Genomic DNA, 24,886 nt, shown 5'->3' with positions numbered 1-24,886 from the left:
GCAAGGGACTGTGTTCCATCTACACATGAGAGCACTAGGGAAAATCGAGCCTGCGCTGAGGGCACAGATTTGCTTGGTACTACATGGTCAGAACAGCGTGTAACCACTGTGAACACAGAAATCTGAGACCCCCCTGGTGACCCTACCGTCCCTAGCTTCAAGTTGTATATTTCATCTGTGTTTTATCAACTAAAAAGCCTACACCAAAATGAACAAAACGTGTCCTTAAAAGGATTTCCCATCCCTCTTTGTAGCCATGGGAAGCAATCTAATTAGAACAGTTATGGGACAAGACTGAGCAAAAGGAACAGAAAAATACTGAAAGCTCCCTGAAAACATACTGTTTCCTAGTGAACGCTTGGCACATTTTACACTTATAATGAAAATGGCACACACATCCTCTCATATATTGCCTTTCCTGCTGAGGCAAGGGAAGCATTGGTCCCAGGTGACACAGTATTAGGCCACTCAAAGTTTCAGAGCTAGAAATAGGGATGCCTCACAAGGCATCCTTATTTGCCAGTAAAGACCATGGAGCCATTTGCATGACTCATCCACATGCCCCTCCCTCTGTCAGCTGACCTGCTAGCCCTTATCACAGCCACTCAGGAACAGGCCAGCTCTTGTATGCTGACCCGGCCCCTAGAGGAATGCCAGGAACTGATCAATCTGAATCAGGAAACCTAGGTCTGGGGGGTGGAAAAACAGCCTGTTTGTCAGGAGGCTGAAGGTAGAAAGCCAAGTTTTGGGGATTTTGGCATACATAGCAGGATCCCTTCCCCCATTCTAAACAGGCAAACAGTGCAGCACATCCATCAGGACAGAAAGGATGCTAATCAAGCAGAAAGATGGAGATCAAAGAATGCCCCAATCCTTCATACAGAACATGCTCTGACACATCTCTGCCATCCCAGTCTGTGGCAGCCATTTCATAAACTGTCACCAGGTGCCTAGTCCATTCAGTCAGTTACTTCCCATCAAGGAGGGAGACATACAAAGATAATATTTGGGCTCAAACCTTCCTGTACTGTGACTTGTTGATAAACTCTACCTGGAAGTAGCAACATTAGTACAAACACAGGTCAGTTTCTTCACACCAAATGTTTAAGTGATTTATTAGCAGTCAGCAGGTCCTTGTGACCACAGGAAAACTAAACCTTCAACTGTGCAAGCTAACACAAACTAACATGCACACGTGCAAACACATGATTAAAAATACTTACAGAGTCTATGATCCCCTGAAGGGCTTCAAAACCATCATTCACTGGAAAGACATGATCTTTGCTGTCGGCAATTCTAGCCAGCTGACAGAGTGGTAAAAGTAAATAAAACAGAAACGCAAAGAATGAGATAAATTAGCCAGCAGGCAGCAAATTAAGACTTCTCCAGACTCATCCGCTTGCAAGCAAAAAAACCAAACACTCCAAGTACTCTGTATTGATTCCTAGTGCATTATAGTTTGTCAAGCATTGAGGAGTTTCTCTTTAGCCTGACTGATTTTAGAAAGCTCTGTATCAGGAATCAGAAAAGGCTTCCCTTAACTTTGAAGGCAAGACAGAACATGGCTTTCACCGATACCCAGAGCCTAATGGTATTTATTGCAAAAAAGCTGTCCCCAACACGACTGTAAATCACCCAGCACAGGAACTCCCCAACCAAAACAGGCCACAGTATCAACATGACAGGCCACTAATGCAGTCAAACACTTCAGCACGTACATCATTTAAACCAGGGAACTAATCAAAATGATTCGGTATTTTCACATATAGAGAAGACTACTGCAAATTATACCCCATCTGGAGATACAGGCCTGATTCACCTTCCCTGTTAGGACAGAGATTTCACTATTTGTCCTAGGCTCAATCATTAGAGAGCCAAGAAGAAGAAAGCAGGGAGCTAACAGGAGATATTTTCTGAGTGGAGGGAAAAAGGGAGCAAAAGAGCATTTGGAAGCCTACATGACAAGGAAGAGGGCTGTTCATGAGGTGGTGGTAAGATAGGGGGAACCAGAACATCACCTGTCAAGAGCTACATGCAGGTTCACTTGTCAATAGCATGCTAAGGGTTAAGGCAAAATACAAGCCCAATTCAGAAGTAATGAGCTCTCCATGCATCTGCTGGAGCAGAATCAAGTTTTACTGCTGCAAGGCCAACGTTTGTTATAGTAATTCTCTCCCATGGCAGAGGTAACATCAACCCAGCAGGCCTCTTTGGCGTTTCCTGTAGCATTGCAAATTGAAGGCAGCAGACTAGCCACACATTCCTCCCTAAACCCCACTGGCTCCACCTTCCCAGCTCATGTCACCCAGAACTCCCACTTCTCAAGCAAATCACCAAACTGCCAACCTCCTGGTTTGCATCCAGAGAAATACTCCAGGCAACTTTCCTCTGCCTGCTCCAAGAAGGGTAGTAATGCTGCTTACTGCTTGTTGGCCAAGATACAGCAGCTTCTGTAAACCAAGATGTTTACAGTTTCCTCAGCTCACTGCCTATAGTCCCCCTCCTCCTCCTAGTGCATTCTGGGACTTCAGACAGTCATCTAATTCCAGTTAATTTCTTCAGCATCTAAATGACTTCAAGTAGCAGCTGTCTGAGGGCTGCTGCTTTAGATCTAGTCTCTTAGCCATTTTTATTCCCTCTGCTTTTGTATGACTTACCCTGGGTTATGCTAGTCTCTGGTTTTGATTCAAAGGAGATTGTTCTAAACCAAGTTTGTTTTGACTCCTTTTTGAATCACTGTTTGAAGCTTTGTTAGAAAGCTTAAAACCTGGAAAAGCTCTATTCAATAGGTATTTCAGCACTCCACTTAGGGGCCGTGCAAGTGTTTCATTCATGTTAGAAAAATATAATGTCAACTCTTACACTTGGTGTGAAATGTAATTCATGGACATACTAGCATTCATATGCTAAATTTACAAGTCAGCCTATCAAATGGGAAAACACTAAAATATTAGAGTCACTAAGAAGGCGGCTACTTTTCGCAACATAGTTTTCCCGTGAAAGAAAAGCTGGACTGAAACTGAAGTGTTATATGGCAATACCTCAGTTTTAGGGGGGGGGGGGAAGTCCCCACAACCCCCTTCTGCCCTACAGCTTAAGCCAGACTGATTTGCTATTCTTCATGTGTCTTTTCCTCTGCTTTTCCCCACCATTAGCAAGAGTCATTGTGGCATGCAGACAGAGGGGCAGTTCTCCACATATGGAGATCAAGACAGAAAGGGGCTTAAACCCAACACCCAGACCAAGACACTTCAGGCTGTCAAACAGTCAACAGAAGGAGAGGAAGACCACTTGAGAAGTCTTGAGAAAGTGATTTAGGGGCATGTGCCTGTGTTCAACATGCAGCTTTGCCAAGGACCCCAGTAAACACAACGAGCGCCACATTTACCTGGGTCTCATTGAAGTCCTTCACACCAACACAATATACTGTAGCTCCCAGGTCACGCGACCGATTAGCCTGGAACAAGGAAAGGCAGGAGGACATGGATGCAAATGTGATGGGATGCAGGTTTCTGAAAGGTCTTTATCATAAATTTAGTCTTTCTCTGTAAAATCAGCAATGGGGGGCTTGTCAAAAGAGCTTTAAAAGCTTTCCTACCCGACTCTGCAGAAACAGGTTTTATCTCCTACTAGAATAGCTATTTATTTAGTAAAGCAAAACCCAAGGTATTTGGTAGGGGTTTTTTTGTACCTAATTAGCTCACCTTCCTAGCTTCTCCAACTTTCTAACATTTGTCTGTCCAACAGATGTAAAACAGACTAAATCCATTTTCTTTTCATCATTTAGGACATATCCTAGTATAATAGTAACCAAAAACGTTCTGGTACTTTCTGTTTCAGACATCTGTGTCTGGACTCGTGGTATGCATAGGTGAAGGGACATTTCATTCCATCTGCTACAAAACTGTATCACTCCCACCGTTTACACAGCATCTCAAAGTAACAAACGGAGAACATCAACAGGTTTAATTTTTCCAGGCTTTTTCATTGACATACAGATGGAAGTTGCATTTACTACTCAAAAAAGCAATTGTTCTAAATGCTCCTGTCTGCATAAGTATGAATTAAGTCATTTAATATTTCATTAGAACAGGAAGCCCTGACTGAAAACCCATTCCCAGAAAAGATGGTAGCAAGACATATTATGTCAGAAGACTGTAGTAGTTCAAATTGTTAGATAGCAAAGTGCTTTACAAGAAAAGAATCATTCCAGTTTTACACCAAGAAACTTAAACCCAAAGAACTGAAGCAACTCGCAGTTTAAGAGCTGAGGTCAGGATCTCCAATCTACTTGCTCACTAACTGTTCCTCCCCAAACCAAAATCAATATAACACTTCTGACCTCTCAACTTGTTCATTCACCTCTAAAAACAAACTTGTTTTTCTTGTGGATTTTTGATTTCAGAAGGGAAGAAAAGGAGATGAACAGCAAGGAGGGGAACTCTGGATTCATGACATTTGTTTGTGCTGTAGCAATATTGATTTTATTCCACAAAACCATTCTTTTTGTTGTTATTGGATTTAAAGCTGCACGTTGGACCGATTGAGAGGAAAAATCCTGTCCATAGCAAATTCATGTAACAATACCATCTTCCAAGTTTAGGTCATCTTAATTTGTTTGACTGACAAGTGAAAGTTTGTTCATCTCTTCAGAGATGACATCAGTAGGAATATTATAGAGCAAAGCTTTCAAGTGCTCAACATACTGTTTTATCTAACATTTTGCATAATACATTAATTTAATGAGGATGTTGAGAATACACGCTTGAATCTTGGAAACATTTGTGGAAATTTTGGATTTGATCATCTGAAAGGCTTTCTGATTTGACAGAAGATTATAGGAACAACAGTCATCCTCTTTCTGCAGTCTTTTTGTGAAAGAAAAGTCAAAGTGAGAAGATTCAGGTATTTCCCAGAACAATCCAGTAAATAGTGAAACTTTTCAGCTGTGAACTATTCCTTCTCCAGGTTGGTTTGGTGGGGTTTTTTTGTGTGTGTGGTTTTTTTTTTTTTAAACTGGAAGTTTAAACCCCCCTCCTCTCCCATGAACAGTCTCAATTTTGATGAGTCAGAAGCATTGCTGCTGTTAATGTTTATCCTTAAGATTCAAGTCTAAAGAGCACAAGTCAAGTTTTGTTAGTAGGGAAAAAGGTTCTCCCTGTCGTTTGCCTTCAAAGCAGCAAGCCCAGACATTTCATTGTCTTCCTGGCTAAAAAACGTGTAAGACACTTACCTCCCTCTCAGAGTAGAAAAATAGGTCTTCATGGAGTTCTCCATCTGTCAATGCAATGATGACACTTGCAGTTCTGTAACCTAAACACACAAACTTCTTTAGTCCCTTGTTTTTGAGTTGTATTTGTTGAACTAGCCTAGAAAACATCTTGCTAGCGACCTGTTAGCACACTTAAAGGACCAGAAACAGCAAACATCAAGCCCATGTCCTTACCTCCCTTCAGCCAGCCAGTTTTCAGAAAATATTAATTTCTGCACACTTTTTCCACTCGGGCACCTGCCTTCAACACCAGTTTTATACCTCGCTCCTTTGATGTGCCAATGATTTTTAACTGACAGCCCCTCATAACTATTTCAATATTTCAGACCAGTAGATTAGACTGCAGTCGTCACAAAAACTAAAGAGTTCCTAGTTATTCCCTGATTTTATTAATGCTGTCAATTCAAGAAATCCAGAGATTTTTTCAGCTTGTGATAAAAAGCTCAATTGGGATTTAAACAGATACAGTAGGAAAATGGCCTAAAAATCTACAGCCTTCCTATGTAACATATTTCAGCAACATAGTTAAACCTTGCAGTCTTCCTCTTGTATTGATTATAGCTTGGGTTTTACAAGTTTGTATCAGTTTTCAGGAGCGGTCAAATAGAATTAATTCATATTTCTGACAATAGACTTGCTACAGATACGAAGGAGTTCTGTAGCTACATCTTGCACAAACGCTGTTATGGAAAGATAAAAGCTAAACATGTCAAGGCATGTAAATTATCAACCTTTAAATTTCTTCAACCATCTAGGGCATTTTCCTGCCATTACAAGTAGCTGTGCCTTTAACAAGCTGTCACTTAAGAGAAAAATCCAAACAAGCAGCTTCTTCAATTACCGCCCAGAGATCCAATCCCTAAATTTCTTGGTGCAACTTAAAAATCCTCACTTTTAAACAATGTGGTAATGATGCAACAAGAAAGTCGAGTGCTTGGCAAACAATAAGCAACAGGCAGGGTCATTCATGTTGCAGATGTGCCTAGGCTTAAGTGCCTGGGCTTTTTCTGCAGGAAACGGAGAAAAGCAAGCACTGCTTGTACAAACTTAGGAGCCCAAATGACCTCCAGAGACGCCTTTCTCCCTCCATCGACTACGGCAGGAGCCTTAGGACCTATGCAGGTGGTATAAACACTTCTTTAGAGGAGCAAGGACAAACACACAGAACTAACAAAGACAAAATACACAGGCCAACATTCAGACTTGAGGACCCAGTTGTCCACTGCTTCTTGCATATGGTGGCAACCTCTTACATGCAATATGTATACCAGCATGCAAAAGCTTTACCAATCCCAAATCGAATTGTCCTAGCTATCTATTCCATTCTGCTGCAGTCCTGTTTTACAGATGAGTCCCAAAGCTGTGCAGACTTAGTCACTACTTGGTTTTATTCATGAGTGGCCCTGCAAAACCATTAGGACTGGCTTTACATTCAAACATCGGCTCGCCTGTCTTTTGGTTTCCAAGCAGCAATGTTTATATTTCTACTTCAGGCTTTGCAGTGCAGAAAGTTCTTACATTAATTACAAGAAAGGAAAGGACAAACATTTTTACAATTGTCTGCACTTATTACTGGATTTAATTGCTTATTGAAAAAAAACTTTTACCTAACAGCATCTCCACATGTTTCAGAAGGAAGAAGAAATGGTTACCTGAGTCCTCAAGCAAAAAGAGCAAGATAAGGTACCAGACAGTTTTGGTAAGAGCAGGTACCTTCAGTCAGCCTGGCTTCTCACTTTTGGCCTGAAACACATTCATTCCAGCTCTGGGTCCTTAAAGCTCCACCTCTTCTTTTTCCTTTTCAGGAACAAGGACCCCGCATAGCATTGCCACCCCCCACCTTTCCCACAGTGAAGCTGCATTTCAAATCTGTTAGAGTTATCAGTCAAAAAGAAAGAGAAAAACAAACATTCAATGGATCAAGAAAGTCTCTCACCGTGAACATTTTCATAGTAAATCTGTTCACTTGCCTGAAATTAAATCAGAAGATTATTAGCAATAAATGAATAATACTACTTTGTGGGCATCTACACATGCACCAGAAAGAAAGAGAAGATGGCAGTGAGGATGTCATGTTTGTAGTCTGCACATAACCTCTGCCTTCAGAGATATCTGCTTCATAGAACAAGTTCCTTGCCTATGGTTTTGACTCTGTTACTTCAAGGTCTTATCTAAAGCATAACTCAGTCAAACCAACCCTAAGTCCATTGGCCAATAATAACATAGTGCCCCACTATTCTGCTATCTGAAAATCACATTCTCCTTCCTCCTTGAGAAACACCCTAGGTCCATTGATAAATATTCCCCAGCACCGCTAGATCAACTACTCTGACTGCAAATAAACCAACTTCGGAGAGATATTCTTATGCTTTTGTCTCCCATTTGATCCATGCACAAGCATATTCTGCAAGGTAGAAGAGCAAACGCTTCAGTGTGCATCAATTCAAAATTAAAAAGTAGGCCACCCTGAACATATTTGGCTTATGAATTTCATTTCTGTTCTGAATTTAAATTTGGGTTTTTTTGGACTTCCCCTGCAAAGTTTCTGAAGTCACCAAACTCTTGGATTTGGTTTTGGACCCCTAGTTATGAGCCAGCATCTCTGTCAGGTCACCTGAATTTTTGTTGTGTGTTTACATGCATTTTCAATAGGCAGACAGTTCCACAATCCTCCAAAATGCACGTGTAGTACAGTAGTGGGAGGGGGTTCAGGAGTTCAGGCTTAGAGAAACTCCTGAGCTTGTAAAATATACAGGAGAAGATCAGAGCAGGCAATAACTTCTGTGCAGCATTATTTGTCCACCAGTGAGAACAGGTTAGAGCCACAGCCTCAGCCGCCCCCCCAACTCTAACAAGCCTGCTACAGCACCCATGCAGGACACTAGACAGCTTTCCACCCTTCACGAACATGGTTCCATGTGGGATTGCAATGCCAAAGCCTTCTGCCTCGTCCTAAGCTGAAAAGGCAGCTCCCCCCACAAAAGCTGAAGGCAAAAAGAAAGATAAGCAGTAGGGTTTGCAGCCCCCTTGTACCAGCTCCAACACCAAATGTGTACACTTCAACATACCTACCGCATAAAAGGGAAACAGCCCCACTTACCTACCAGAGAATTATTAACCAGGTTCCTTTGTTTAACATTTCCTGAGGAGCACCCAGACACAGTTTAGAAGCACTATAGCATGCATCTAGTTACCCTTTCAAATCCTTCATGCATGTATGTGTCACCTCCCGGAAGGACTTTCTGCAGCTCTTCTAGTCCCTGGCGTATCTGTTCCCTGAAAGGAATGCAGATGCATTGTTAGACCCAGGATCAAATTTATCAGGAGTTGATATGCAGGCGAAGACATGCATGGCAGAACCAGACACACAGAGGGGAAAAAAGAGTTAACCCAATGTTTATATAGGCCAAGGTAATGTCTGGGTATTACCCAGATATCTACCTTTCTAAGGATGTGGAAAACAGGGCAGATGTGCTCCCAGTGTTCCCACAGCCTGGGGAAAGCACCACAACAGCAGCATCCCCTAAGTCAATATCCATACATTTCTTTCTAAATAAATATTCCCTGTGTAACCCTGGTCAAACTTCTCATGCAGAAGCAGAGCAGCTGACTTACTCACTTTCCTCACTTATGCTTGCTGACTTGACTATACAAATGTAATCAAACAGCCACAAAAAAAATTACACAGTCTCAAACCATCCTGGCAACTCCAGTTTATTTGGATATTACGCCTTCGGTTCCTGTTCAAACTGACTTGAAGATTAAAGCCTTTCCCAATAGCTCATTCTGATTCAGGGTATCTGTTTTAATTTTTTAGAAATCCCAGGCACAGTGACAGATCAACTGCAGGCTAAATGGGGTGGGCACCCATTTGTTGTTCCACTGAGTTGCAGACACCAAACTCTGGAAGCCAGAAGTCTTTAATACCAAGATAAAACCCTGCAATGTGTGGGGTGTATCTCTGAGCAAACTATACAATCTTCATGGGAAACAGATTCAGTCACTGCATGCAGGACCACACGGACATCGCAACACCAAATGCCAGAAGTCAGTTGTGTCCCTGCATATTTTAACTACTTCAGAAAATCCAGATTGTGTGAGCACCACATACTTTATCTCACATTTGCGAGGCTGACTGCTGCAGTGCGTTAACGTTAGCCACTCTACAGAGCAGCGACTCCCACGGGGAGAAAAGAGTATCTGCTTTTGCAATAGGTTGAATTATCAAACATTCAAGAACTCATTCTGTGCCTGCGATATCCCAGACCAGTTAGACACTGAGCTGTATATCACAGGTGGGCTAGGGGCAGAGATTTCCTCCATTCAGCTACCCATGCACATACCAAGCCAAAGCTGAATATAAAATCAAGGTCATTCCCTGTGATCAGAACTATTTTTCAAACACAAACACTGAAATTTTAAAATAGACAGCAAAGGTCTTTAAAATATGTCAATCCAGTCCCATTAGATGCACAGAGTTTTTCTAAGAGGGATGCTAAGCACCCTCAGTCTTCACGTTCAGATGCTGATCACCACATGGAGGCACAGGCAAGGCAGAATTGGTTTTGCCACTACTCCAGCTTCCCTATGACGAAAGGCCAGCGTTAACTAAAGGACCAGCATGAAGCCTCCGCCTTGTTTGTCAGTTCTCCAATAAAAACCAGCAGCTCTCCAGTCAGCTGGCTTTTAGACTAATACCATATCAATATCCTGTTCCCAGTCAACATTTCTAGGACAGCTGGATAAACATGAAATACATTTCCACATGGGAAACTCTTAAGTCTCATTGCTTAGAGCCTTAACAGACTAGAGATCTTTGCCATGGGGTGTGCTCACAGGGTGGGAGACAGAAAGAGGCAGGGAACATGCTTTCCTCTGGCACCAAGTTAGATACAGTTAATTCTCTTCATACTTATTGTTGCAGTAAGTGGCAAGAGATGCTTGGGCTGGCTGGGTTTAATGGCATTTTTCAAGGTTGGTAGGTATGTGGACTGCTCTCTAGGAAAGCAGCCAGTTTCCAATTCATTCCTCTATAGTAGCTGCTCTGGTATGCAACTTCATAGACATCCAATATGTAAAACACATGCTGACTTATACAGTCTTCACATATGTTACATATATTTTTGCTCCACGTGGCAATGAAGTTAAGAGAGGAAGCAAGAGCGATTAAAGGACCTCATTGAGCTCTCCTTGAAGTCAGAGTTAAAAAAAATCCATCCCATAGACTCTACTGGGATTAACTTGGGGATCTACAAGGGGATGACAGGAACATGCTTCAGGAACATGGCAATCAAACTTTCATTGCCAAAAAATATACACCCTTGCAAACCATCCTAAACACTGTTTGCCTATAACATACCTTCAGACCTCCAAAGAAATCCTGTTCACCTCTACCTCAAGAATATGGGTATCACCTACTCCTTTCAAGTTTGTTTTTATGGGAAGGGAGTTTCACCTCTGTTTGCAGAAGAAAATCCTTAAGGATGTTTCAAAGGCAATAAGGCTCATGTTCTCTGACAAAAGCCTGAAAATCTGTGGAAGGCAGTTTGAGTTAAAACCCTAACTGCTGACAGAAAGACATTTAGAAGTTAAAATTAAGAAGGCAACCTCTGCCTTAAGAGGCCTTAAGGCATTCTAGCAGAATGACTGTCATATATGAAAATGGGCAGGTGATTCAAACAATTAAATTGAGAAGCACAAAGGTGTCACAACACCACTCACAGTGGACTGGAAATAATTGAGCAAGGACAGTGAAGGAAGCTACAAGGACACAAAAGCTGCTGTGTACCTTTAAACCTCTTCTTACCTGTCTTCTGTTAGCCTCATTAGAATTGTCCCTCTAGTTGAAAACACAATGAAGGACATCCTCAGCTGAGGGCTGGAGTAGGAGAGAAAAAAAAAGTAAATTTTAGACCAGAGCTTACTATATGTGTAACACCAAACACACAGGACACTGATTGCTATCTAGATCATAATTCAACAGGATGAAAGACAGGACTGAGCAGCAAAAGGTGTTCTGCCCTGGGCCTTCCTAGTCAAGGCAAACGGCGAGGGTTCCTTCTAAAAAGATATAAATGGCACTTGCATCATGACCTTAGGATTGCTAAAGCAAGAAAGGCTTAAGTGCATACTGTTATCACCATGGAGACAAAGGAAGGCTAATTATGTTTATCATACCACTTTCCACCCACTGGCCTGGGGGATTTTTTCATCCAGTCTCAAGGCATTCAGTGCCTGAAAGCTGCAGCCTCAGGCCTCTCCCTGCAGACCCAGACTTCTGTCCCTCAGGCAGCCAGCCATCTCAGAAACAAGAGGAGTCCTTCCCCACAAATATACGACTTGATCCATGGAAGTCAGGCAGGAAAAAAGGGAACAATTAGCTTATCTGCTCCTATTTCCTGCATGACAGAAATCTGGGGAAAAGCAGTCAATGAGATGATCTGAGAAAAGCATTAGGAACTCCCTCTTCACCAGGTCCCCCGGCGGAAAGCAGCATGCACTACTGACTGCAACTGAGAGCGTGTCTCCTAGCTGCTGGCACACACACACCCCCCTCTCCATTTGGTTATCTGCAAAGCAGCACTTCTTACCTTATGAACTTACGGGCCAAATGTTCCACAAAATGATATATTTCATTCCAATGGTGCAGGACACTTCCTGATCTAGGGAAACAATTATTAAAGGAGATATTAGTTTAACTGCTGTTCTTGTAGATTTCCCAGCCTAATGTTTTGTTACACATTGCTCAGCTAGTCATTTGCTTTTATTTTGTTTAACAATCACTGTCCATATACTTCCTTTAAAGAGATATTAAACTGTAAATGACATTTCCTACTTTAGCTTTGAAAAGCAAGAATAATTTACACTCCATGCAAGTGTCTGAGGCTACACTTGACAATAACATGTGGCAGTTATGCTAGACCTTAGGCACAGCCCTAAACAAATAAACCCTGTGTGAGTGAAGACCTGTCTCTCTGCACAGTATTTTAGATTAATTCCACCAACCCACTTGCCATGCCATTATGCAGGGCTTTTAGCTCAAGTGTATTTTGAGAATAAAATGCAGTTGGAGGAGCAGATTATTAAACTTCTCTAGCATTTCCACTGTGCTAGAGACTGTGAAAAGTAAAACACCTCAGGTCCACTTCTCGACTGCTCTGGCTAATTCTTTCACACCTCAGTTAAAGGCAAAACAAAGTAATTTTGCTCCTCAGGAAAATAAGCCATGGACTATTATGGGATTGGATTATTCTTCCTTATGTTGTAAGAACCAGGAAAAAATTAGGTTAATCAGAATCTTTCAGCACTAAATGCCCCTTCTGGCATAAACACTTCTGTGAACACTGGAATATTAATATTGGAAAAGAAATTCCTCCCTAGACTTGGAAAATAAATGTGTCATCACTTATTTAATTCATTGACTACAATTAAAAATATTTATAGTGGAAATAATCATTCCAGCTTTAACAGAAAATTCATTGATCTGCAGCCTGAGGAAGAAAAGATGAACATTTGAGAAGATGTTTTTTCACTTTAGAGAAAGAAAAGGCATCTGACCCAACTCTGTTCTACCTTAGATTGGAGAATGCAAATGAAGAGCCACGAATAGATTCACCCAAGTACTGCACACCTGGTACAGCCAACCCCAGCCTGGCTGCAAATAGCATTACTTCACTTCCTAGCAGCACAGCAAGCATGCAAACCACATTGTGCAGGTCATAAAAATTCCCTTCCCTATTCTTCCCACACCTGGCTTTCATTTACAGCCATTCAGTAAAAACCTTGGCCCTACCCACTTGCTCCATGATACCTTACGCCATTCTTTCTCTGCATGACCCCAACATGCCCAAAGGCAATCTCAGATGACACACAACAAGGGCTCTTGCACAGGTACAAGAGCATATGATCCATCTGGAAAAACAGTGAACGCTCTGGCCTTTGTTGCACAAAGGACCTGATACCAAATGTGCCTCTTCAAAGACAACCTTACAGGCACCCCCCTTTTGTCCATGATTGTAAGGGACAGATTGCAGAGGAGACTTGATCACAAGCAAATGCTAATAGTGCTAGATGACTTCTTGGCGCTCTCTCCTTTCATCAGACCAGGACTTGAAATCATTACTTGTTCTCCATGCATGTGTATCAGAGAGGGCCAAAGAAACACCAAGAGTCTTGTAAACCACACAGACAGTGGGAAAACTGGTGTCTTATAACAGATGAAGGGCGAGGTACATCAGGACTCCCCTCAAACAAGAAACTTAACCCCCGCTGCATCCAAACTGCAAACTGATAGAACAGAGACATACAAAGCTCAACCCCAGGTGCAAATTCCTCTCAGATGGAATAACTCAGAGCTTGAATATGACAGGCACTCCAGTCCCATCAATGCCAAATAGCCCAAATCATTTCCCAGAGCTGGCCAGGAAAATAAATATTGTCTTTATATGGCAAGGCATAAAAGAAACACTTGACTTTATAGCAATGGAGCCATCAGTCTCCAGAAGACACATGAAGCGAAGGCTGTGTTAACCATAAAACAATTACTACCTCCCTCAGTGAAATGTATGTTGCTTTAGACTATATATCCACCTCTCAATAAAAGCGCACCTCATTAAAGCTTCACATGCCTGCTTGAACCATCTGGTAGCAGGCATGGGAAGTTAGGACCCTTTCACAAGCACACCCTAACCAGCCTTCTCCTAGCCATCAGATGACTACACTACTCTTCATGTTAAGGGAACACTTAGCTCTCGGCCTCTGCCAACACAGGAGCTCTAGCTAACCCCCGCTTACAACAGGACACTGCCCTAGAAGCTGCATTAGTCTTTAAAAGTACGGTTATTTCCTCCCCTTCATTATAAGCCTCTGAACAAAAGTTGATCATTGCTTAAAATTACTATTGCAGCAAGGCAGCTGGGAACGAGATCCAGCCACAAGCACATAAGGTATGTAGGTCGTCATCTAAAACTCCTGTCATTTTCCATGCCGCCGAGAAGTCATGCATTTTTTGAAAACGGCATTTGCCAGAATAAAGGTTAAAAACCAATAGCTCAGTTCAATGATGTGCCAGTCAATAGCACATCCTGTTGAAGTGTTTGCCTTTGCAACTGTTGTTCCGCTGGTCTTAAATAGTTTGAGCAGTTTTTTCAGGTAAGCAGTGCTTTTTAATTCTTCACACAAGCATGGCTTCAGCTTCTGCTGTACCTCCTCCCCTTCATCATCCTTGCTCTGTTCTCCCACCAACAGTTCCATCTTCATGCCCTCTGGAACAAAACTCCAAGCATCTGAAGTTACAGCTCTTTTTCCATGAAACCTTCCCGCACATCTACTAACACACAAGAGGAACAACCTGAAGTTCAAGAGCAGCAGAATGTTAAATCTCTGTTTTAAGGAAACCTCTTACCATTGCTACAATCATAAAAACCACCCCACTCTATCCCACAAAAGGAGGCCTGTTTCTGCTTTCCATTCCAAAGGCACTGAATTGGGGCAACTGGAATTGTCTACAATCTGTTTATTCTTCATCTCTACCAGAGCAAGCTATAAAAGGGTCCCAAAACAAAGGCTCACACTTTTGCTGACCACACATCGTTCCTTTTAGCAGAGCAAGTTTTCCATCTGTAGCTAGACAGCTTGCAGTCTACTTGCAGTTAATTTCTCCATCTACTCAAGCCCAGGTGTCAGTGGCTATAAATGCCCAGGTCTGCATTTAGAAAAAAGTACTCCTCTAATAGATAAAATACATCTTCTGAAACACACTTCAGACTTCTTATAGTCTTCACTTGGCACAAAATGGACAAAACCAATAAAAGTAACCTCCTTGCAGTCAACAGAAGGTTTACAAAACCAGCATTAGCTTACAGTGTTCACCTCCAGAGCTTTCAGCTATGTTATTTGGAAGCCCTGCAGTAAAAGACACTTGTCACTTGTAAAGCCTCTCATAAGGGAGGCCAAGAACTCTTAATAGGACAAGTATTTCTAAAGCCTAACTGTAAGACAATAAAAGCCAAATTTAAAATCGTTACCTCTTCATATTCCCAAAGAGAAACAAGATGATCAGCGAGCCAACACTTTGCAGCTGAATGGTTGATGCTATAAACTTGCAATTTAAGAAAAGGCTCATCTTGAGGATGCCAAATTCTCTTGCTGGAGAAAAGCCCAATAAAGGGAAATTAAGACTAAGTAAACCATTATGCCTTTAACAAGAGAATGATAAACTCTGTGGTCAACTGTGCTGGAATTTCGTACATCTAAATTAAATCCAAGGGTGAGAGAATCAGTCGTTCAGTGGTTCCAGACAGAGAGAGCCACACTGGCTAAACCCTGCCCTCCAGCAGCTGCTTTTCTCCCACTCACTGGGACAAGATGCACTGTAACCCAAAGCTGCAAGAACTCAAACCTCCTTATGGTTTGACTTTCTTGTACTTTTTAAGACTCCTTATTTCCATTTCTGCCACTGCACCTTCTCAGAATACCCACGGCTTGCTTTAATTCGCAAACTAGAAGAAAACAGAATCAAGCCCACAAACTCTTATACAAAGACTTCGCACCAGTTACGTGCACTGCAGCTGACAGGAGCACATAAAGACACCTGATGCAGAGACTGAAGTTGATCTAAATTTTCCTTAAACTTCCACAGTTTTGGACTAACTTCAAGAAGTCTCATAGCTGTCAGAGGCGGCATTGACCCAAGAAGTTTTGCAGCATCTTTTTATTGAGCTCTTTAACACAAACAAGCCAAAAAGTGTCCTTTGTCTTTCCAAATACTTCAGGAGCAATTTTGGAAACACTACATAACACAAAGATGTCAGAGAGGTGATGCAATTCTCTGCAGAAACACTACTATCTTGTGCCACACTTCACACCAGACAGCTCACCAGAGAGTGTCAAACGTTTGAGATTACAGGGTTTACAGAGGTCCAGTTCAGAGCAGGATAAACTTCTAAGCCTAAACACAGTCCAAGAACATTCTTCTTTTCCTGATTGGCAGGGGATACATAAAAAAACAAATAATAAGCAAGTAACCGTGGATTGAATTTACATCAAGCAGTAGATAAAGTGCAGAGTGGTGGAGGCACACACTTAATCCTGGATGTAAGGCAGCTCCCACCCACCCCTTTTACCAGGAATAGTTAACCTTAGATTCACCACTGGCTAAAAACATGTACACAGGTCTTGATGGGCAAGGATTTCACGTACTATCTTAGCTCATTGCAATCGCATGCCTACAGCAGGCTTAGGAGTGAATTACACTCCTTCAGGCAACAAGCAGAGACACAAGAATGTACAAATTCCTCCATGCTACCTTGCTAGCATCCCTCAGCCCCCATGCTAAAACAAAGAAAAACTATGCCTCCGTATACTTGCAACCCCCTGCCACTGAAACAAAATGCATACATTGCTCTGGATTCAGGCCTGCAATTCCAGAAAACCAATCAAGGAATCTAGGTCAATGAAGACCAGAGATCATTTTGCATCTATTTCCACAGACATGCCATTTTAGCATTACCTACTAAAGGCTTGCATTTCTTCAAATTAGAGCAGCTAGAATATTATTCAGCTCTGTAAGGGTACTGTGGTTAGCTCTGTTGGAGGGCTCGTGCTTCCCAGGGGAAGAGTCACCACCACTGGAAGCAGTTCAGGTAGGTCAGTCTCCCCGCCTGGTGATGCAGAGTGGCTGTCTGGTTTCCATCCCACTGTGGCCCCTATAGTCTTCTACACCTTGGTTGTAAATCTGGACTTAGTCTTGCTTAAGTCACGGTAACCACAGCTACTAAAGCTAGATTCAAAGAAACAACTATTTGCCTCTCTAGAGCAGGAGTTTCACTTCAATACAACTGGTTAAAAATAGATCAGCTGTCTGGCTGAATAACGAAGGGATCACAGGAAACAGCTTGGATTACTTGCTTCATTTTGCCAAGGATCTTTTAGAGCCAACTTTTCTTTCACACATGTACAGTTCCTTGCATGTTTTCTGCACATGGGTATAAAAAGCCTACTATTTGCACACAACAGGCAAGAGCATAGGAAATAACGCCTTTGACATACCAGGGACACAGCAAAAGATTACTGAGAAGACTTACTCATTGTTATCCCTTCCTCCCTACCTGCAAATAAATTAATCTGGGAGTTGCCTCTACCTAATGTTCCAACTGTGCGTGTGGGGTGTTTACATACTACAGCACTAGATACCACGTCAGTTGGGGTGGGTCATAGTCTTCATTAGTCAGTCACAGGGATGATATTTTTAGAATAACTGGACAACGTCAGCAAAACCAAATTTTGCTTTATGTTTATCAACATCTCACTGCTTCCTCAGTTTTCCGTCTTAATGAAAGCCCTATATCTTATCTTGCATCCAGGCTGTAAATTCTTTGGCACCGTCTTCTGCCGTATGTTTTGCTACCATTCAGTCTACAGGAGCCTCAATCCATGAAACCCCTCAGCACCACAGTAACACAAAAGGACAAGCCACCTAGGACCAGCTCTCTCAACAATTCTCCCAAGAGAAGCGGGCCTTACCTTCCGCAACACTGGGCTCATCCTGGCATGACCTTCACTTTGAGATGCTCAGCACTCTGCCTGACCAGATCCTGCATGTAACCTAAATAGCAAATAGCATACAACTGTACTCTAAATAGCATACAGCTTGAGTTATAGCCCTCTCCACTTTTTTTTTGTGCAACCAAAGCACAAGAGATATGGATTCATCCAGTCTTAATTCATGTAAATACAATTCCTTCAGTGAACCAGGTAGCTCAGAATTTCAAGTTAGGTCTTTGTGTGTGTAACACTATTTTTGCCCTTGTAAGTTTGCAGCACATCAAGCAACGATTCTCAAGCGAGCTGGCAAATCTTAGTTTCCTTCAACATTGGAGCACTGCACCAACAACAGCGTGACAACTCCAGTTTTACTTGGCAAGGAGTTTGCACAACTCGAACCGCAGCCCTCTGGGGTATCTTTGCATCGCTTTTGGAACGCAAGCCTGCTAACCTGAGGTCCAATGGTCACGGCATGAGAGGCCTTCTCTACCACTACCTAAGTGGTGTGAGAGCTCTTGGAAGTGATGAAAGACACGCAAGTGCACGCACAGAGATTAAGGATGCTATTGTAACCTAGCAAGCATATCTGGTATCGCTCAAGCTTTTGTTCCGTTTGTGACACGTGCACCAAGGCTGTGTAGCGTAACAGGATTATTTCTGAATGACCGAATACTGGATTTTCTTCTCCTTCATGACCATGAGAAATGGGAGACTTGCTTCAGGTCCTCTAGGCATGCCATCTGCAGGGAATCACGTCTCCAGCTGTCTGCAGAGAGTCAGAGGAAATCTGGTTTCCCTTCAACAGTTCACACAGGAAGCTTGCAGGAGTCTTCCAAGGAGAAGATTGCAGGGAGCTAAAGCATCACCTCATGAGAACAGCCTGTAACTCATGCCCTTTCTCCAGTGGGTTACATGTTCACTTTGATGGGCTTCTTGTGGCCAGAAGTACGCTTCAAGAGCCAGTGCTGTGACAAGGACCACGTATAGTGCAACAGCTGGAACGTGTCCCACGAGCAGCACACATACAGGGTGCTAAATGGACTTAAGCAGTCACTAAATCCAACCAGGCACTGAGGCAAAAGGGTCAGCAGAGGGCTCTAGCACTGCTGACTTCCAGGGCTGTGTTTATTGTTTTTATATTACTCCTTTGATCCCAGAAAGTAGGTTGCCTAATATTTTAGTGGCTTTCTTCCACCATTGAAATTAACGTTTCATGTTTCAGAAGGTAAATCTCTTCTGCTTCAGTGTCCTTTATCACTTTTCATAACTTTTAAACATTTTTAGACCTATTTCAAAGAAAAGCAGTGAGCCCCGAGTCTATTATTATCATTTCATAGTTTGCCTGAAGGCCTCTATAGGCATCACTTCTCTCTGCCTTCAGGACTTCAGCAGCATTTGTGAAAACATTCTCTAAACAATTAGAAGGTAGAAAACCCAGGCTAAATTAGACAAGAGGTTTTTAGAACTTCATCTCAGCATCTGAGAAATGAAGGAAAGTTAAAAGATAAAGGATACGGGATAACCTACTCCACCACAGTAAATATCTCATCAGCCTCCTCAAAGGCTAAACAATGGGGTCCACTGCATACCACACACACACTAGTACCTTAAACACCATAACTCTCCTCCAAATTCCACTGGAGACCAAGGACATTTTTACATCAGACCCTGTTCATTTCTGCACCAGAAAAATCCCAGAAATAGGAATCCTGTGACTGTCAAAGCAGGATTTTGTTGGATACCTTGATACATACACTGAGGTAAGCCTGCCTACTTTAAAGTTTGTGCCAAGCTTCATACTTCCACCCAAATTCATAATCCCTTGAGCAAGCCTAGAAAGTCATGCATTTCAGTAAGAGGACAGCACAGAACTTGAAATAAGTGGCTGTTAAAATTACATTTGCTCCGAGGTATAACACAGCACATCCATCAGATTTGAGAAAACATTCAATTCTGCTTCAACTTTCAGGGAAATGCAGTTTGCAAGAGCTGTCTGCAGTACAATTCATGCTCTGGTTGTGTGGGGGTTTTTTTTGTTGTTTTGTTTTGTTGTTTTTTTTTTTTTTAATGTGTAGCAATAAAAGCATTCCAACTAATAACTGAACAGCCAAAGCAACAAAATGCATTAGACAGGTAGATCTTTCCACTGAATGAAGTAAAAAAAAAAATCTTTCCCCTGGAGCATTAGGACAACTGGCATACTAAAATATCCAGTGTCTCAGTCTTACATTTTACCCAGCCTTTTGTAATAAAGTGTTATGTAATTCCAAGTCATTTATACTAATGGAATGCGGGAGCTACTGCAAAACACTCAAGAGAATCAGTCAGAAAGCTTCATCCGCAAGCACTTTTGGCAACTTGCAAATACTTTCCTGTCTCTGAAATTTATGGTTAATAATGTCAGTGCCACAGCTCTGGCACGCATATTCTCCAGTATTTCCAAACCTTTGGTTCAAAATAACTGCTCTTAATCAAGAAAATTAGGAGAATCATTTTAGCTAGTACTTTTCTATACTTTTTTGTAAGTTGTTGTATTGCTTCAAGATGAAGCTTTCCAAAGCTCAGCACATATCTATTTCACATCACTCCATCTACAATCTGAAGGCCTGTGAAGAGACAAATATACCAGTGCCAAGAGGATGACACTATCACAATCGGTGATGAAACAGAGTGAGGTAGGAAGTTATCTTCAGTATAAACAGTTAAGCAGTCAAAATATGCATTTGATTAACAGGAAACAAAGAAAATGTGACTCAGCGTAGAGAAAAGAAAGCGCTCTTTCAATAAGGCACTCTAGGTGTTTTCCATCACAACGGCCAAAACCAGACCCTTTCAAAGGGAGCAGCCACCTCTCCCAGCCCTATCTTTACCTGCAAGTGGCTGCTCTAGAATGTTCAGAGCTAAGGAGCAAGCGGCAGGGAAGCAGACCTCCAGGCAGGCGAGCATTTCCTCCACGTTCTCAGCTACAGAATTAATGCCTGCAACAACAACTCTCCAACCCCTGCTTTCCCGAGTGCCTCAGCCCTCATGGTTCATAGGGAAATCAGAGGTGACCAGGGTGCTGCCCTTCTCCCGACCACTCTTTTAAGAAACTACAGGGTCAGGTACACAACAAAGTTTCTATATCAGCCACAGCAAAATCTATAACGATTTGATTTACAGAGCACAATGGGATTATATACTAGACCTACCAAAGAAGTTACCACAACAAAAACAAAGCCAGAATAGTACAGAGTTTCACAGGTCCCTGAGGGACACAGTGACTTCTACAAACCCAAAATCCAAAGAAAACCTCCTCGGTATCAGCACATGCCATTCCAGTTCATGCCTAGAGAAAGATTTCTTAGAAAAGGAACAGAGTAGAACTGACTTACTTGTCTAGAATGAAATACAAATCAAATCCTCCGTAACAGGCAGGACCACCATTCTCTCTCTTTCCACCTTGTCCATCACAGGCTAGCATAAAAGTTGCTAGGAAGAGCCATTTGAAGCCAAATCTCAAGATGCTTTGCTTTGCAATGGCCATTATATCCAGAGAGTAGAAGAAAAAGAAATCTCTTCTTCCAAGGCTCCTTTATTTCACAGGTTTCTCCACAAAAGCCATTCAATGACCTTTAAATGTGTGTATGTATATATGTTTTATTCCTTAAAACTCCACTTGCAACAGCTGTCTTCAGGAATTGCAAGACTTTCCCCCTTGTTTCCCTTGCACTTCTGTTTCTTGGTTTCAGATTTCAAGATGCACAATACTGTATTTCACTTTTTTTTTTTAAAGGGACTTGACCCTCAGTCTCCCTTGCAGCTCTCTGAAAGCAGCACCATTGTTTCGCAAGAGAAGGAGCAGCCTCCTAACAAATCTTTGCTTTGTCACAGACTTCAGAAAATACAGGGAGGGTTTGAGTCCCCCCCCCCCTTAATTATTATTGTTATTATTAAGGATGGTAAGTTTTATTTTTCCTTAGCAAAAAAAGCTCAGAGAGTGCCACCTTGTGGCAAAAACTGAAGCTGACTGGAGCTTCTGGTTTTAAGCATATCATTCGTGCACCGAGCATACTAAGCACATACCACAGCAGCTTTAGATATGAACATAGAAGCTGTTTGCTTACAGCAGTCACATCACAGAAACATCTTTGTTTCCCACATAGGCAACATCTGAGTTTAAAAACCTTTAAAAGCTTAGAGTAGCTTTGCAAAACTTGAAGCAACAAGCCACACCAGGTTTCATCCCTCATATTTTCTCAGTCCTGAGAAATATCAAGCAATGTCTGTGCCCATGAAACAGGCTTCCCTCTCTTACTATCTTTAGGAAACTCATTTCAGCCACTAGAGCCTAAACCCTCCCTCTTCCAAGAAAACTTGCTGGAAAACATAACTCCAGTTACACTTACATTTTCTGTCTCCTTCCACAAACAGCACCACAAGCTCTAAAACCTAAGGAGGACAGCTCAAAAGCAAGAGCATGACCCCAGTCAGAACAGCCCCCTGTGCCAGCAGAAGCTCAACTAGAGAGCCCAGGCTCCCAGCCTTCCCTCTCAAATCCCCTCAGGCTACAGCAGCACACCTGTTCTCCCAGTACTAATTGCTGGTTAGCAAAGCAGCTTCAGGTGGTGCATCAAGCGTGGGGCAACCAGGTCAGGTTTCTGATAGGGGATGCAAGTGCACTTGAGTCAGGCTTTCAAGCTGTTCTTCATTGCTTAAAGAGTTAAATTTGTCTTTAAAAAATTCTTAGCAAAAGCAAACAATCTGAGGAAAGACCAGGAAACCCAGCAGGATAGGTTTCAAGGGAAAACAACAGACAGCATGATAACAGACTTCTGACAGAAGTGGAAACATCTGGATTACAAATTAGTCAGGCACCTTGCTGCATTGATGATTAAAACTTTGGGAGTGTCTCCCTTCCACACCTGGCACTGCTTAGCAAATACCACCTCCTCTAATGGGGATAATACACAGGCAAATGTCACCTCCTGGGTCCTGCTGCCAAATCCTGATCAGACCAGAAGGACGTGGAGATCCCTTGGAAGTCAAAGCTTCTCCAGGGCTACACAGGAGCGAAATTGTAGATGGGTGTTTTGGGCTTCCATACCTAAACTCAAGGGGAGCTGGGAGTGTGGGTGTGAGTCTTTCAATTTATCTCTTAGTCTGAAAGGGGAGTAGTAACACAGATCATTACTGCATAGGCAAAAGACCTAGGTCGGGGTATCAGGCTTTCCACAACAAACAGAAACAAGGCACGGTGTCAGAATCGCGTGTGAGAGCCTTTTGCTGAGGCAGCTGAGGGTCGGCACCTGCCCCGGCCCTGGGCGGCGCCATGTGAGGGCGGGTGCGCCTTGGGGGGCTGTGAGAAAGAGGTGCAGCTGCCACCGCTGGTTTGCAGAGCTGAGTGGTCGGGTGCCTCACATCCCGTGAGATGGGGCTGCTGGGAGGCGTCAAAGGGCAGAGCTGCAGCTGCGGGAGCCACCGTAGGTATGCACAGTAAGCAAGTAGCGTTTGGGGATTTTAAAGTTTTACGTAGAGCCTCTAGAATAACTCTCTTTATAGTTATGAAGCTTGAATTGTCCAAATCATGGGGTTACACATAGTGAGTTTTGTGTATGTGCTTGAATATGGTACTGCTCTAAGGAAGGAGATGAGGCTAGTTCATGGATTCTTTTTTGGTATTTTAGAAGAAAATGAGCTGAATTGAAGAAGTAAAAATACAAAGGGTAGAAGAAAAGCTTCCTCTCTGGGGATTGATGTGCTGTTTTGGAGAAATTTTGGAAAAGTACTTAGGGCTAGCTTCTGATCTGAGGCACAGCGAGGGCTGCCACAGCCAGATAAAGTATCTTGTTGTCATTAGCTTATGACCTGTGTCTGCCTAAAGATTAAAAGCAGACTGATAATTTCTTTCATTTGTTTCTGACTGGCCCTGAGAGGAACAAATATGTAGAGTTTAAAAAAAAAAAAAAAGCTGTACCTCAGGAAAATAACTTTGGCCTGAAGCTAGGAGGGGGAAAGGAGGGGGAATGGAGGAGGAGATCAGATTCTCTGTGTAGCTGTGGATTCAGGCTGACAGAAGGCCCAGGAAAGCTTGGGGAAAAGCCAAGGAATGAGGCATCAGATGAAGCTTAGAGCAGTCTGAGATGGAGGGAGCTGCTGACAAAGTAAAACACCATGCTTTGTGCTCTAACTCTGACTTTCTTCAGGGCTAGTCCTCTTCATATGCCTATCTTAGGAATGTGTCTTTTTGTTTATGATCTGGCAATAGCAGCATCAATGCTCGGTGAAAAGCAGCTCCATAATAGGAAGCTCATGGAGACACAGGAGGGGGGTGTTGGAGTTTTTGTCTGTCCCTCCCTCACTAAAAATGCTAGCAACAAAAATATTATGAAGACTATAGCTTTGTGTGGAAGACCTAACGGTTCTCACAGAGACTGGGTGTGTTGTATTCTTTGTGTGAAGGAGACAAGAAGTAAGGTGTTTTAATTGCATATAGCAGTTCAACAGCTAATTAAGCTCCAACTGATGCTCTTGGTGTGTGATTAGAATTTGCATATGTAAATGATGGGGGAAGTGGTATCAGCAGGTTTTCTTGTTTTATCATCTACTCCCTTATCTATAGCTATGGGACCTTTTCTGAAACTCGCAGCTTGGAAGAAGCTGGGTCTGTCAGCTTGCTTTAACAGTGCTGCTGCTGATGGGTGAGACATGGCAGCGTCGTGTGGCTTTGTGAGCGCTCACTTGGGTGTCTTTGGGGGTGGTCCCCCCCCAAATGTCTGACCTGTATGGTGGCTCATGGCTTCTGGCAAGACCTGAAAATCACGCTCCCTAGTCTCCATGGCACTTCAGGAAGCTCTTACAGCAGGCTGCGTGGATAATGGGGATGTCATGAATTGCCTATGCTGCACAGTATTATTATCACAAATTTATCAGCACCGTACAGAAATGACTTCCCTGACTGCGGTGTAGACATGTTCTTAAATTCACTGGCTGTATTTTCAGACGGTGTGATTCCGTACAGCTACGCTGTCTTACGTCGCGTAGGAGAACCGACTTCTCCGGGTCCGAGTTGTGGGCAGTTGTACCACATGT

The 24,886-nt window shown here is 42.6% G+C and overlaps 1 protein-coding gene across 1 annotated transcript in view; it reads right to left on the bottom strand.

Moving 5' to 3' along the window:
* Positions 1–21,658, bottom strand: part of ANTXR1 (ANTXR cell adhesion molecule 1) — a 111,367-nt gene extending 89,709 nt beyond the window's left edge. Inside the window, exons 1-8 of the mRNA XM_087763052.1 lie at positions 21,190–21,658; positions 11,863–11,934; positions 11,079–11,150; positions 8,467–8,548; positions 7,209–7,242; positions 5,234–5,313; positions 3,389–3,457; positions 1,224–1,304 (exon numbers count right to left, since the gene is read on the bottom strand). Coding sequence (XP_087619178.1) covers positions 1,224–1,304; positions 3,389–3,457; positions 5,234–5,313; positions 7,209–7,242; positions 8,467–8,548; positions 11,079–11,150; positions 11,863–11,934; positions 21,190–21,341 — 642 coding nt within the window. The 5' untranslated portion in view covers positions 21,342–21,658. The remainder of the gene's footprint in view (positions 1–1,223; positions 1,305–3,388; positions 3,458–5,233; positions 5,314–7,208; positions 7,243–8,466; positions 8,549–11,078; positions 11,151–11,862; positions 11,935–21,189) is intronic.
* Between the last annotated feature and the right edge of the window lie 3,228 nt (positions 21,659–24,886).

This window comes from Nipponia nippon, unplaced genomic scaffold (assembly GCF_047370975.1).
Source record: "Nipponia nippon isolate SJK-2023a ecotype South Korea unplaced genomic scaffold, ASM4737097v1 scaffold_27, whole genome shotgun sequence".
NCBI classification, from domain to species: domain Eukaryota; kingdom Metazoa; phylum Chordata; class Aves; order Pelecaniformes; family Threskiornithidae; genus Nipponia; species Nipponia nippon.
Note: the sequence above shows the minus strand (reverse complement) of the source record. Positions and strands in the feature narration are given on the sequence as shown.